The following is an 11708-nucleotide window of genomic DNA, read 5'->3' on the forward strand; positions in this document are numbered from 1 at the left end:
TGCAGGGACCCTCACCTTTTCATTGGCCGTCTTGTTGAGGTAATAGTCCCGGGACGGAAGGAAGAGCCCTGATTGGTCCACCTGCAGAGCAGAGCACCAGGTGAGCAGTTTTACCTGGAGGTCAGGAACTCGACGGTCTGAGTGTCTCGAACCGGATCAGAACCTGGATGACGTTACTGTTGGAGTTCTTGGGATCGGTGCTGACGCCCACACTGAAGAACGGCTGGGCTCGGTACGGACCCGACACCATCTTCAGAACCTCCATGAAGTTGTCTTTGTCCCACGGACCCGTCATGTTCCAGCCGCCGATCTGCAGACGGACCACAGGGTCAGAGGTCAGGACGGCGGTGTTTCACCACAACACCAGGGTGGAAAGATGGCAGCCACAGTTACTGGAAGGGTTAAAGGTCATCTCCATAACGACTCCAGAGAGGAAGACTACTGATCTTCCTCCTGTTGAAACGATCTTCATGGAGGTCAAGTGGGTCGTGATTTTAGTAATGCAGTTACTATGGAGACGGCTTAAATGGGCAGTTACCAGTGGTGGGCACCGCTAACTAAAAGGCTAGCTGTGCTAACCCGTGAGAGCTAATCATAAATATTTCATCTGCTAATGCTAACGCTCGCTTCCAACATCGCTGACCTCAACCATATTGATGCCAACTAAAAAAATCTATTTTAACATTTTCAAAGTTAGCAGCAGCGCTAAGATAGAAAAAGCAGAGCTAATTTTTAGCCTAAGAAATTATCCAGAAAAATTTACCTAGCGGAAGCTAATTGTTGTAAATATTTTTGAAGTTTTCAAAACGCTGACAGAAACTTTCCTGCTTAGCATTTTAGAATTTCCCCAGAATTTTTTTTGTGGAAGCTAATCATGGTAAATGTTTTCCAAGATACCAAAGGTGCCATGCTAAAAATATTAATAAATAAAAAAAAGCTCTTCTATTATTAACACAACAAATTATTTTTTTTTGCTTTAGAATTTCTCCAGGAAAAACTATTTAGAAGAAGCTAATAGAGCTAAATATTTTCAAAGTTATGCTAAAATTAGTTCTGCTCTTATTTTGGGCGCTAAATTTAGCGCTTTAGATTTTATCCATAAAAATTTAATTAATTCAGAGGAAGCTAATATTAGCAAAGTTAGAAAGAACGCTCATATGTAAAACAGAAAAAACTAGCTCCGCTGTTAGCCCTGCACCTTGGCTATCAGGTCTATGAGCGGCTGAGAGCCGAGCTCCTCGATGCGCTGCGTGTTGAGGCAGGACAGGTAGTAGGACTGGGTCTTCCTCTCGGCTTCACTGGTGCCGTTGAACGTCCCGTTCTCTGCACAGGAGAAGAAAACCAGTCAATGTGTTCAGCGGCCGGTTCTGACCCACAGTTTTTATCTCATTTACCCAGCAGGTGTTTGAGCAGCGCCTGGTTCTGCTCCCAGATGCTGTTGAAGGTGGACCAGCGCGAACGTCCGTCCGGCAGCGGGTTCTTCCTCATCCACCCGCCGCAGGCGAACTGGTAGAAGTCCTGGCAGGGGTCGGCGCTGCGGTCCATCGCCTCCACAATCTGACTGGCCACGGTGACGCACGCCTCCGACAGGCACAGGCCCCGCCCACTGTCTGCAAGACAACACGGAGGGCAAAACGGTCACGGCTCAGAAGAGGCTGAACCCGAGGGAGAGGAAGAACCACGGAGGAGAACAATCGGAGGATGACTGAAGATACAGACGGGTACCACAGGAAAGAACCGAAGAGGCTCGGCAGGAAACAGGAAGCTCTGCCCGTGATTGGCTCTTTTTCGTCCAGGGAATACTCTGATTGGATGTGAGCGATCTGTCTGCGCTCAGCTGGTGGTGTGGCTCCTTTACTTACCCTTTAACTTGTGAATGCAATTTTAAAAAAGTTGCTTTCGTGTTAAAAACGCATGAACAGTTGCGTATTTTTGGCCCTAATGGCATTCCAAACGTACGGAGCAAGAGCATTAGAATGGAGGGCAACATAAAAAAATGTTTTTTTTATGCAAGGACATCGTAAAATATGATGAAAACACCATGTTCTGAACAATAAAAAAAAGTACAAGCCAAAAGTGACAAAATTCACCACTTTTACCACCTGCTCAATTAAAAAGTCAAATAAAAAATGGCAGTTTGAAAATCAAGATGCCATAAAAATAATGCCAAAGTCCAATTTAAGCATTTTACACAGTTTTAACACCAACCTTCTGAACTGTGAATAAAATAAAAAATCATGCTTATTCTGAGCTGTTTTTATATCTGAAGGTGTACTGCAAAACAATAGTGCCAAAAATCACCACTTTAGCTGCCAAATGTGTGGCTAAAAACTTACATAAAAAACACAGGACAACGTAAAATATGATGAAAATCTCATCAAAACGACAAAAAAAGCAGCAATTACTTATTCAATAGATTAATTGAGCACTGTCACGTGTAAAAAGAGGCGTTCAATGCTCATGAAAAATTAAATTAAAGTAATTAATAAACTCGCTTTTCCACCGTTCAGAATGTGGTCACAACATTTCATGGCCTTAACTTAGAAAACAGTTTTTTTTACCTTCAGTTTTTAACCAAACTTGTGGTAAAAGTTGGGTTAAAAGTTGGTAAAAGGTGCCAAAGGGGACTTGTGGCACCTTTGGCTTCCCAAAGGTGAGCATTAGTTTGTCAGAGTTTAACGATGGCCAGAACACACATGGAGTGAGCGAGTGCGATGTTTGAACGCTCAGCTGAGGGAAAAGCGAGGATGTTTCAACACAGAGGCGACGCCCATGCTGTGGTACGGACAGAAGACAGGAGCAGAGAAGAGGAAGGATGAGAAGATGGAACCAAAACCAAGAATAGGAGGAGGAAGAGGAAAAGAATCAGGCGTGGGAAAGAGAGGAGATCAGTCAGAGAGGAAAGGAGGAGGCAAAGGAGGAAAGGTGGAGACCGGAAAACAAGGAAGCTTTAGGAGGAGAGGATAAGGAAAGGGAGGAGGTGGAAAAGAGGACAAAGAAGGAGAAAGGGAGGGAGAGAGAGAGGGAAGGGACCAGTTACCTGAGCTGAATCCCAGTCCCAGAACCACCAGGCAGGCGAACAGAGCCAGCAGGGCGGCCAGCAGCATGACGGAGAGCAGAACCTCCAGCTGGGTCCGCCGGCCCAGAATGTCCACACCGCCCTTCCTGAAGCCCACCTGAGACACAGAGAGGCGGCTTTACCTGGAGAACCTGGAGAACGCCTGGAGAACCTGGAGAACGCCTGTCCAATCTACCACGGTGTGTTTTGTCGATAGAAAAAGAACGAGGAGTAAATTTCTGCGAAAAAACTCAAAAATTAGAAAAAGTTTCAAAAGCCAAAAATGTCCTAGAAAAAAAGCCTCAGAAATATTTATATAAATCTCAAAAACATTTCTAAAAAAAAAAAAAAAAAATTGTGGAAATTTCTGAGTTTGAAAAGTTGAAAATTTGCAAGAAAAAACCCTGAAATTTTGAGATCTCACAAATTTTCTAGGAAAACAAGAAAATTTATGGAGTTAAAAAAAAAATCCAGAACATTTCTTAGATTAATCTAGAAATTTCTGAAATTTCCAACTTTTTTTCTACAAAAATTCTGAGATTGTGGGACACCAACCTGTCCCACCTGATCTCCAGATCCCTTCCTCTGGATTTGCTCTGCAGCCAAACAGATTGGGATCGAGACAAACTGCTGACCGAGCAGAAACCTGCAGGATGTTCTGTTTGGCCCTTTTGGGTCGGGAAGCGTCTGATTGGTTCCTGAAGATTATCTTCTGCTTTCTTTCACCCTGATGGGATTTGTTAATCCCGCTTCTTTTCTCTTTTTTTACTTTCCCTCTGGTGTTAAAGCTGCAGGTGAGCGCGTGCTGTCAGGTTTTAAACAGGCCACGCCCACTCGTTGTGACGTCACAGCTCGGCTCCAGGTGGAGCTCATTTGGTTTTTCTCTCCTGCTGCTGATTTCTGTGTTTCTCTGAAGCAGCAGGGCGGGCAGAACCACGTGGATCCGTCCGGAGACGGTGGAGTTAAAGCGATTAGAGACAGAAAACATGTAATCAGGCTGATTCGCCTCCACAGACTCATTTCCTGCAGCATTTAGTCAGAGCAGCTCCGGGTTTCTTCAGACTCTTGCTTTTATTCTGGGCCAATTATACAGGAATGTTTTCCTTCCTCTGACCTCCAGCAGAGGCAGAAGCTCCTGAACTCGGAATGATTCAGCATTGTGTTGATAACTGACCAAAGAAAAATGATTTTGTCTTGAGAGCAACTGGAAAACAGAGTCTGCTGGTCTTAACCCAGTCAAAATGACCAAGTAGAAATCTACCAGGAGCTCCATTTATATTTAGTGTTTGTAGTTAATCTAGTTAATCTGCAGCAGCCTGGTTAACTCAGGTTAGCTTGAGTGGTTTTAGCTGGGTGCCACTGGGTTTCGCTCAACTTAGCTATTCTTAGTTTATCTTGGTTTGTTTTTTTTATTATTTTAGCTCAATATAACTAACTTTTGTCTTTTCTTGCTTTAATTTAGTTTGACAGGTTTATTTAGGCTTGGTGCAGTTTAACTAGTTATATTAGTTTAAGTTTAATTTATCCAGCCCTATAAATGTATCTAAGTTTATCTGTATTTAGCTTGTTTTAAATTTACTTTAGTAAGATAAAATAATTTAATCAGTTTAGCTACTTGAGGTTAGCTTAGCTGATTTTAGCATGGTGTAGCTCAGATTAGCTTATCTTGGCTTACTTTAGCATAAGATTTTATTAATGTTAGCTTGATTTACCTGTTCATATCAAACCTAAGCTAACATAAGCAAAGATAAGTTACCTTACTTAACCTTTTGTTAGCATAGAGGAGCATAAAGCTACAAAACAGTGAATCTGTCAGCCGGCCATTTTTAGAAAATGACAGAAGCCAACCATTAGTTTTTTAATTTCTATTTTTCCATGAATGTCTATATATTTTGTTTAGTTTGTAGCTTTTGCTAAGCTAACTGGCCGATCTGTCGTAATCACTGTTGACATCTCAAAAGAAGGTTGGGTCAGGAGGTTTTTATCGCACTGAATAAAAGGTTCCTGCATATTTTCCTGTCAAATATTCCACATTTTTCCATTTTAAAAGCTTCTTTAAAATGTTTTATAGACCACATTGAGCGAAACCCAACTGAGTTAAGAAAAGAGTTTGGCTGAAACCAAAAACACAAAGAAGCAGCAGCTTGTGTGGAGGATACACTGTAAAACCGAAATTACAGATTCTACCTGAAGCTTTGCTGTCGTTGGGAGAAACTTTATGATTTATGATTTTCTTCTCTCTCTCACACAGAAAGCGTGTTTGTTTTCAGGGCCCGGCGGCACTCCAGGCCCCCTGCTGCTACTCTGTGTTGGTGGCTGTGGCCCCCCACTGAGAGGCCCCCCGCTGAGGACCCCCCTGTGGAGCTTCCTCCCTACGAGGCCCCCGTCAGTCCGTCCATCCGGTCAGGACTTCACCTGGACGCTCACAGGATCCCTCGCAGCCTGGCTGCTGTTTGTTTGTGCGGTGCGTTCACTGACCTCCACTCTGTCGGGAGACGAGGCCGCCTCGGCCGGCGTGTCGGAGCCCTCCTCCTCCTCCAGCGTAGCTCGCTTGTAGCTGGACATCTGCAGGGAGACAAACAGACCCGGGATCAGATCAGACTCGGCGCTCCGGATCGCGGTTCGCATCGATCCGCCGTCGGTTTGCTTCAGGCGGGAAGCTGGATCGCTCCGCTGGGACTCGAACGCATCGTCCCAAACAAACACTCTGGATCTCTGGTGCAAATATCTCACTTCAAATAAGATCAAACTAACTTAAATTAACTTTTCAGCAAGATGTAGAACTTTGTTTTAAGTAAATAGTTATTAATATTTAAAAAGTTCTACTGGCAGATTACTTCACCTAGAATAAATTTTTCCATGTTATAAGTGGACAAAAATCTGTGGAACCACAACGTTTTCATCAATATTAATGAATTATTACTATCCTATATATGTATATGTAGTTTAGTTTTATATTTGCATTAGAAACCAAACGATAAGATCTTGTGTTTTTGCAGTGTTGTCAGCGTTTCAACTGTTTCATGTCTCATCTACGTTTAAAGGTCGGGTTGTTCCAGGCGAAGCTTTTCGTTTGTCCTCCATTCTTCTTAAAAATGGGACAACTGAATCTCTCACTGCTCAGGCTGGGCAGTAAAAAAAATAATCTTATTTATTCATAACGATTTTAATTGAAATCAGAGCTCCATAAAACCAGAAACTTCTCCAGTGAAGCTACAGGAAGCCCCTCAAGCTGAGAGGAAAACACAGAACATGTCAAATAAAACTGATTTCCAGCTTTTCAAATCAAACAATCCGGCCGTAGGATGTTAGAGGAGATTTGAGTTTATGTGTTCACACAGTTCTTGTTGCATTCACAAATCAACAAAGCTTGCTTTTTATGACAAAAATGTGTTTCTATTCACCAAGTTGCATTTTGAGTCGGAGTATTCCAGTTAAAGATTAATCGATCACTAAATTAGCTGATGATTATCTGAATAAGTGATGAATCTGATTAATCGCTCTGAATCAGTCACAACCTGTTTTCTTGTCGGCTATCAGTTTGTTGTCTTGGCTTTTTAACTCTGTATGTGAATATTTCAGCCCTGTGTGAAGCTGTGGCGGCCTTGGAGGCCTCGGCGGCGGCAGCACACTGCTGCAGCAGGTCCTGCAGCACAGCTTCCCGTCGGCCTGCACAGCGTCGGTGTCCTGCAGGAAACAAAAGGTTTCCAACTGTTTCCTTCCTCAGGACCCGCACTGAAACCTGTCTCCCTCTCCCTCCCTCTCTCTCCGTTTGTGTCGCTCGCCCCGTTGTGTTCTCTTTAATTGATGACGCACGCAGAGTGGGGGGGTCAGCGATCAGGTTGCCAGGAGATGGGAGTGTGTGTTGTCTCTCCCTGTGAAGCCTGATGTCATTGTGTGTGTGTGTGTAATTAGATAATGTGTGTGAATCATCTCCATTCAGCTCTAATGGAGTCCTCTGCAGCTTATATAACATCTGTCTGTCTGCTCTTTTGTCCCCTGCCAGCCTCCATACTCTGACCTGAGACAAACACTCAGAGCGAGACGCTTCGTCTTTCAGCCAAACGGCAGGAAAAACCCAAGATCCTGCAGCTCCGAGATGTCGGAACTGGATCCATCAGGTTCTGGTGCTAAACATCTACAGGAACCAAAGCTGGGAAAATGTACAGATCCGCCTTCAGAGGAGGAAGAGAACCATTGGAAAAAAGAAGTCCCTTTAAAATCACAAATTTAACTTTTTATTTCAGCAGACTAAAGTAAAAATCTGGAGTAAATGTGAAAAATTCCGAGAAAAAATCATAACTGAGGGGAAAAAAGTTAAAATTCTGTGGAAAAGTGAGAATTCCCTTTTTTCAGGGACCCTAAGCCTCTTCCATATCCATCCACATGTAAACTCTATGTAACATCACTAATAACGATCATTAATAAAAACTCTGACCTAAGTGGAGATTTGAGAATCCGTCTCATCTGCGTTTACGCGTCTACGTTGGAAAGCAGACATGTAGAGGTCCACGTATACAGCCTGCGACAAATAATGCACCGCCGCAGATGTCACATATACAACCATTGTTGATTTCCAAACCGGTGAGACAAACTGGGAAGAAGCAACGGCGGTAGTGGACGATGCTCACAGAGAAAAACACACTAATGTCTTGGATGATCTCCGACTTCCACTGGACTCCCTGGTGGTTTGGTTGTGCAACGTGACAAAACGCAGCACACCAACCCGTTTCACTCACCGTCACTCAGTCGGATGGGAAATCTCACAAAACTCCTCAAGATCAAACGTGAGTTCAGCGTAAACAAACATGGCCGCCCATGGCGATAATCAGTGGACAACAATACAAAGAGATGTTGGATGATCTCCAACTTCCACTGAATTCCCTGGTTCGCCATTGCAGCTGGTTTGTCTTTTTTGTGTTTTGGATTGTCGTCCATGTTTCCGTCTCGCCATCTGATTGGCTACGCATCACATCCAACAGGCTGCCTTCTCGTTTGACCTTGAGGGAACAATGCATGCTGCAATATTGGACCAACGTGTTGAATATTCCTGATTTTAGATCAGAGTGGTCCCGACATCTTTCCTAGCAGACCAGATCACTCTGAACACACGGCAGGAAGATCTAAGATCATCTCTTGAACAAAGTGAATGAAGTTGTTTTTGCCAGTTTATTCATGGCGTTTACTTGTTTGAGTCGAGCTAATTAGTCTGTGAATGTAAGAGACCTGGTTGGGCTTCATAGATTGAAACAGCTAGCTTAGAAACCGGGTTCAGGTTATCCCAGCACCACGCTAAGTCATCAACATCTCTGTTGCTTTATGACATTAGCCTAAATGCTATGTGCAGTAAGAGTTAAAGGAAAATACGTAAACAAAGCAGTAATGCTTACAGCTTAGCTAGCGCCACAACACATTGCCTAACTCCCACTGACACAGGCTGGTTTCCCCAAACTGGCAGAAATGGGCACCAAAGTTCAAAGGTATCCGAACTTGAACCAGTTCAAGAATGAGTTTGTTTAGTGGAAATGTACAGAAGCCTTCAACTACCAGATACAGGAGTAGTCATTATATGTCATTATAACTAGATTTATAGCTCAAGAAAACCAAAAATATTTTCTATGTTAAACAAGACAGACAGCAGTAGTAAAACAGAAACAACTCTTGGATTTTTAGAAGAAATGGTGATAAGAAGGAGAGTCTTGGCGAGCTTCTTTATGGCTTTTTAACAAGTTGTGTTGTGATATTTTCATATCTTGTTACAGTGAAAAACTTTGACATTGTAATGACATGAAATTGCCTCATTTTAATGAGAAAGTTTCTCATTGCAATGCTACTGAATTTATTTTCCAGCTGTGGCAGTTTAATGCTTCCATAGAAACACGCTGTGAGTGCTTGCCCAACATCAGTGTCTGACCTCAGAATTGGTCAGAAACTCCTCTAAAAACATGTCAGCATCCCAGAGGAGATGAAGCTGCTGGGTGTCAGTAGAGGTCGCGTGTGTGAAGGCAGACGAGCAAATGATTGTGGTTCTGTGTCTAACGGTGGATCTGAAGAGAAGCTGTGATCAGAACCGGTTCTGAAGTTGCAGCTGAATGGATCCCGCGCTGCTCTGTGGCTCCGTTGGGAAATATTTTTCTCTCATGGAGATGAGTTTTAATATCATCACCAGAAACAGACGAAGCTTGATTAGATTGAGTTTATTAGCGACAGTCATGGGTTTATATGTCCCTGCTGCCCATCCGGTTCTGATGAAACCGGTCCCAGTTGGTCAGTAAGTGTTCGGTTCATTTCCTGAACCTGCAGCCAGAGACTCGTTGAGCCGGTGGAGTCGGCGCCTGAACGGGCCCGACAGGTTGTTCCGGTAAGCTCCGCAGGTTCCTCTGCTCTCAACGTGTCGCCGAGCACCGATGCAGGAAGTTTCATTTCCTGCTGGGAACAACGGCTTTAATTAGCAGGAACTCCAGGGAGCGCCGCATCTGAGAGGAACGCATTAACCTCCTGACCCGACGGGCCTCAGGAGGGAGTTAAAGCTCCTCCTGGAGGGGTGGGGGGGGGGGCATTCACCAAACCTCAGAAACCAAACTGACCTTCTTTCTGCAGAGAATGAGTCAGACAAGCACAGAGAAAGTTTCCAAACCCTGAACTCAACCTTGATATGGAAGCAAAACAACATTTTTAACGATGTGTAATCTGAAAAGTGTGGCAAGAATTTGCATGAAGCTCCTTTTCCTTCTGACACCCCGAAATAAAAAATCATGTGTAATTAATTTCTAGTTCACATGGCAAAATAATTGATCAGATTTCCTCAGGACGCGCCGACCGTCGTGATGCTGTCACGTGACGTTTAGCGAGAGCTGGGCCATCTGTTTTTTCAAGAAATGTTTTCCAAAAGGGTGTTTTATTAATTTTTCCTTCTGTGAGTTGAACATGGACTATTAATGTTGGTCTATGATCATTTTTGTCATGAGAATAAAGTTACAATGTCTTAATGTCTTAAAAAGAAGTGGAAAAGTCTCTTTATGGAGAAAATAATTTAGATATTTAATTTTTTAATTTTTGCGTTGGGGTTCTCATAGAATTACTAATTTATTCTTCTAATATTACGGATTTATTATCATATTAGTATGACTTTGTAACAAAAACACACAAAACAAACTGTAGTCTGTCTTTAATACTCCAGTTGACATGAATTCAAAGTCCAAATAAAAATAAGCTGTAAAACATGCTCATAAAGCAAGATGGCCGCCCTGGGCGTGATGACATCACTCAGATCGCATTGGGGCAAAAAAAACACATTTTTTAGAAAAATTAAATGTTTGAAAACCAAAATGTGATTAATTTATCAAATTGATTAATCACCCAGCCAATCAGAAAGTGAGGTGACGGAAACATGGTGGACGTCTACGTTTTGTTTTTTCCCTGTTGAATATCATCCGACCTCCCAGTCAGCCATTTTGTTTTCCCTGAGCTCACATTTGGGAGTTCTGGGAAAATCATCCCAGAATTTTAAAATTTTTCCAGGGATTACAGACATCATATCACCTGATAATTAAATCGAGCCTGACTGTCTGAAGGCCTCAGAGGTTCAGAGCAACCAGCATCACCGCAGTGGTGGCAGCATCATACTGCGGGACAGGGCCAATGGATGGAGCTAAAACCTGTTAGAGGCTGCAGAAAGCCTGAGCCTGGGCTGGAAGTTTGCCTTCCAGCAGGACGACCAGCCAGAGACATTATGGGATGGCCTAGTCAAAGTCCAGACCTGAATCCAGCTCAGAATCTGTGCAGAGGCTTGAAAACAGTTGATCTCCATCCAGTCAGACTGAGCTGGACTCACAGAATGTTCTGATAAAACGACGGGTCAAAATCTGGTCGAACACAAACAATTAAAGAAAAGCCCATTCCTGCTGCTGGGAACGTTCAGTGGAAGGAAAAACTCATCATCATCTCAAACTGTTTATCCCTTCCTTTGCAGCAGGATCAAAGTGACGCAGCGGGTTTTCTGTCCCCTGAGCTTGTCTGCTCAGGCTCCTGGACAGAACTTCAGCCGACCCAAACGGGTCGAATGAGCAGAACTGGAGAGACCTGATCCAGAAGGTTCTGAAACCAGTCAAAGCACTTCTTATTTGGCTGTTATAAAAATAACCAGACCACACTCATATTTATGTTTTTCTCTCTGAGAAAATTGATTTTTAACTATAGAACCGAATAATAATCAAAAATAATTTTTAAACTGGTTAAAATTAAACAACAACCAGAATCCAGCTGAGTCGGACCTGCGCCAACGTCAGGACACTAAATGATAAACCAGCTTGCCGTATTTGGAGCTTTTTTTTAAGGTGGAAATCTTGTTGCCGCGAGCAACAAGTCCACCGTTGTTTATCTTTTGAAAACAGATTTTACACCAAAACAGCTCTCAGGTAGCATGACTAAAATAATGAATCACAACTTTATCGGGGCCCCCGGTACGTTGGGGGTCCCCATACGTTGAGGTCCCCATACGTTGAGGGTCCCCATACGTTGAGGTCCCCATACGTTGAGGTCCCCGGTACGTTGGGGGTCCCCGGTACGTTGGGGGTCCCCATACGTTGAGGTCCCCGGTACGTTGGGGGTCCCAAGATGTTTGGGGTCCCGAAACGTTGGGGGTTCCGAA

General features: G+C 43.5%; 2 protein-coding genes across 4 annotated transcripts in view; one reads left to right on the forward strand and one right to left on the reverse strand.

Moving 5' to 3' along the window:
- ece2b (endothelin converting enzyme 2b) overlaps window positions 1-11708 on the reverse strand; it is a 27178-nt gene that overhangs the window by 13393 nt on the left and 2077 nt on the right. For 2 of the 3 annotated variants that reach the window (XM_008426813.2, XM_008426814.2), the window contains exons 2-7: window positions 5537-5623; window positions 3041-3176; window positions 1395-1610; window positions 1199-1323; window positions 164-310; window positions 16-81 (exon numbers count right to left, since the gene is read on the reverse strand). In XM_008426813.2, coding sequence (XP_008425035.1) covers window positions 16-81; window positions 164-310; window positions 1199-1323; window positions 1395-1610; window positions 3041-3176; window positions 5537-5623 — 777 coding nt within the window. Of the gene's footprint in view, window positions 1-15; window positions 82-163; window positions 311-1198; window positions 1324-1394; window positions 1611-3040; window positions 3177-3613; window positions 3749-5536; window positions 5624-11708 lie in introns of those variants that run through there. The other variant, XM_008426815.2, reaches the window with a different exon arrangement.
- On the forward strand, window positions 3780-7500 carry LOC103475294 (uncharacterized). Its single transcript, XM_008426812.2, has 4 exons — window positions 3780-4046; window positions 5310-5522; window positions 6641-6761; window positions 7065-7500. The coding sequence occupies exons 1-4, from the start codon at window positions 3789-3791 to the stop codon at window positions 7076-7078; spliced, it is 606 nt and encodes a 201-aa protein (XP_008425034.1). The 5' UTR covers window positions 3780-3788; the 3' UTR covers window positions 7079-7500.

Source organism: Poecilia reticulata, linkage group LG13 (genome assembly GCF_000633615.1).
Source record: "Poecilia reticulata strain Guanapo linkage group LG13, Guppy_female_1.0+MT, whole genome shotgun sequence".
NCBI classification, from domain to species: Eukaryota; Metazoa; Chordata; class Actinopteri; order Cyprinodontiformes; family Poeciliidae; genus Poecilia; species Poecilia reticulata.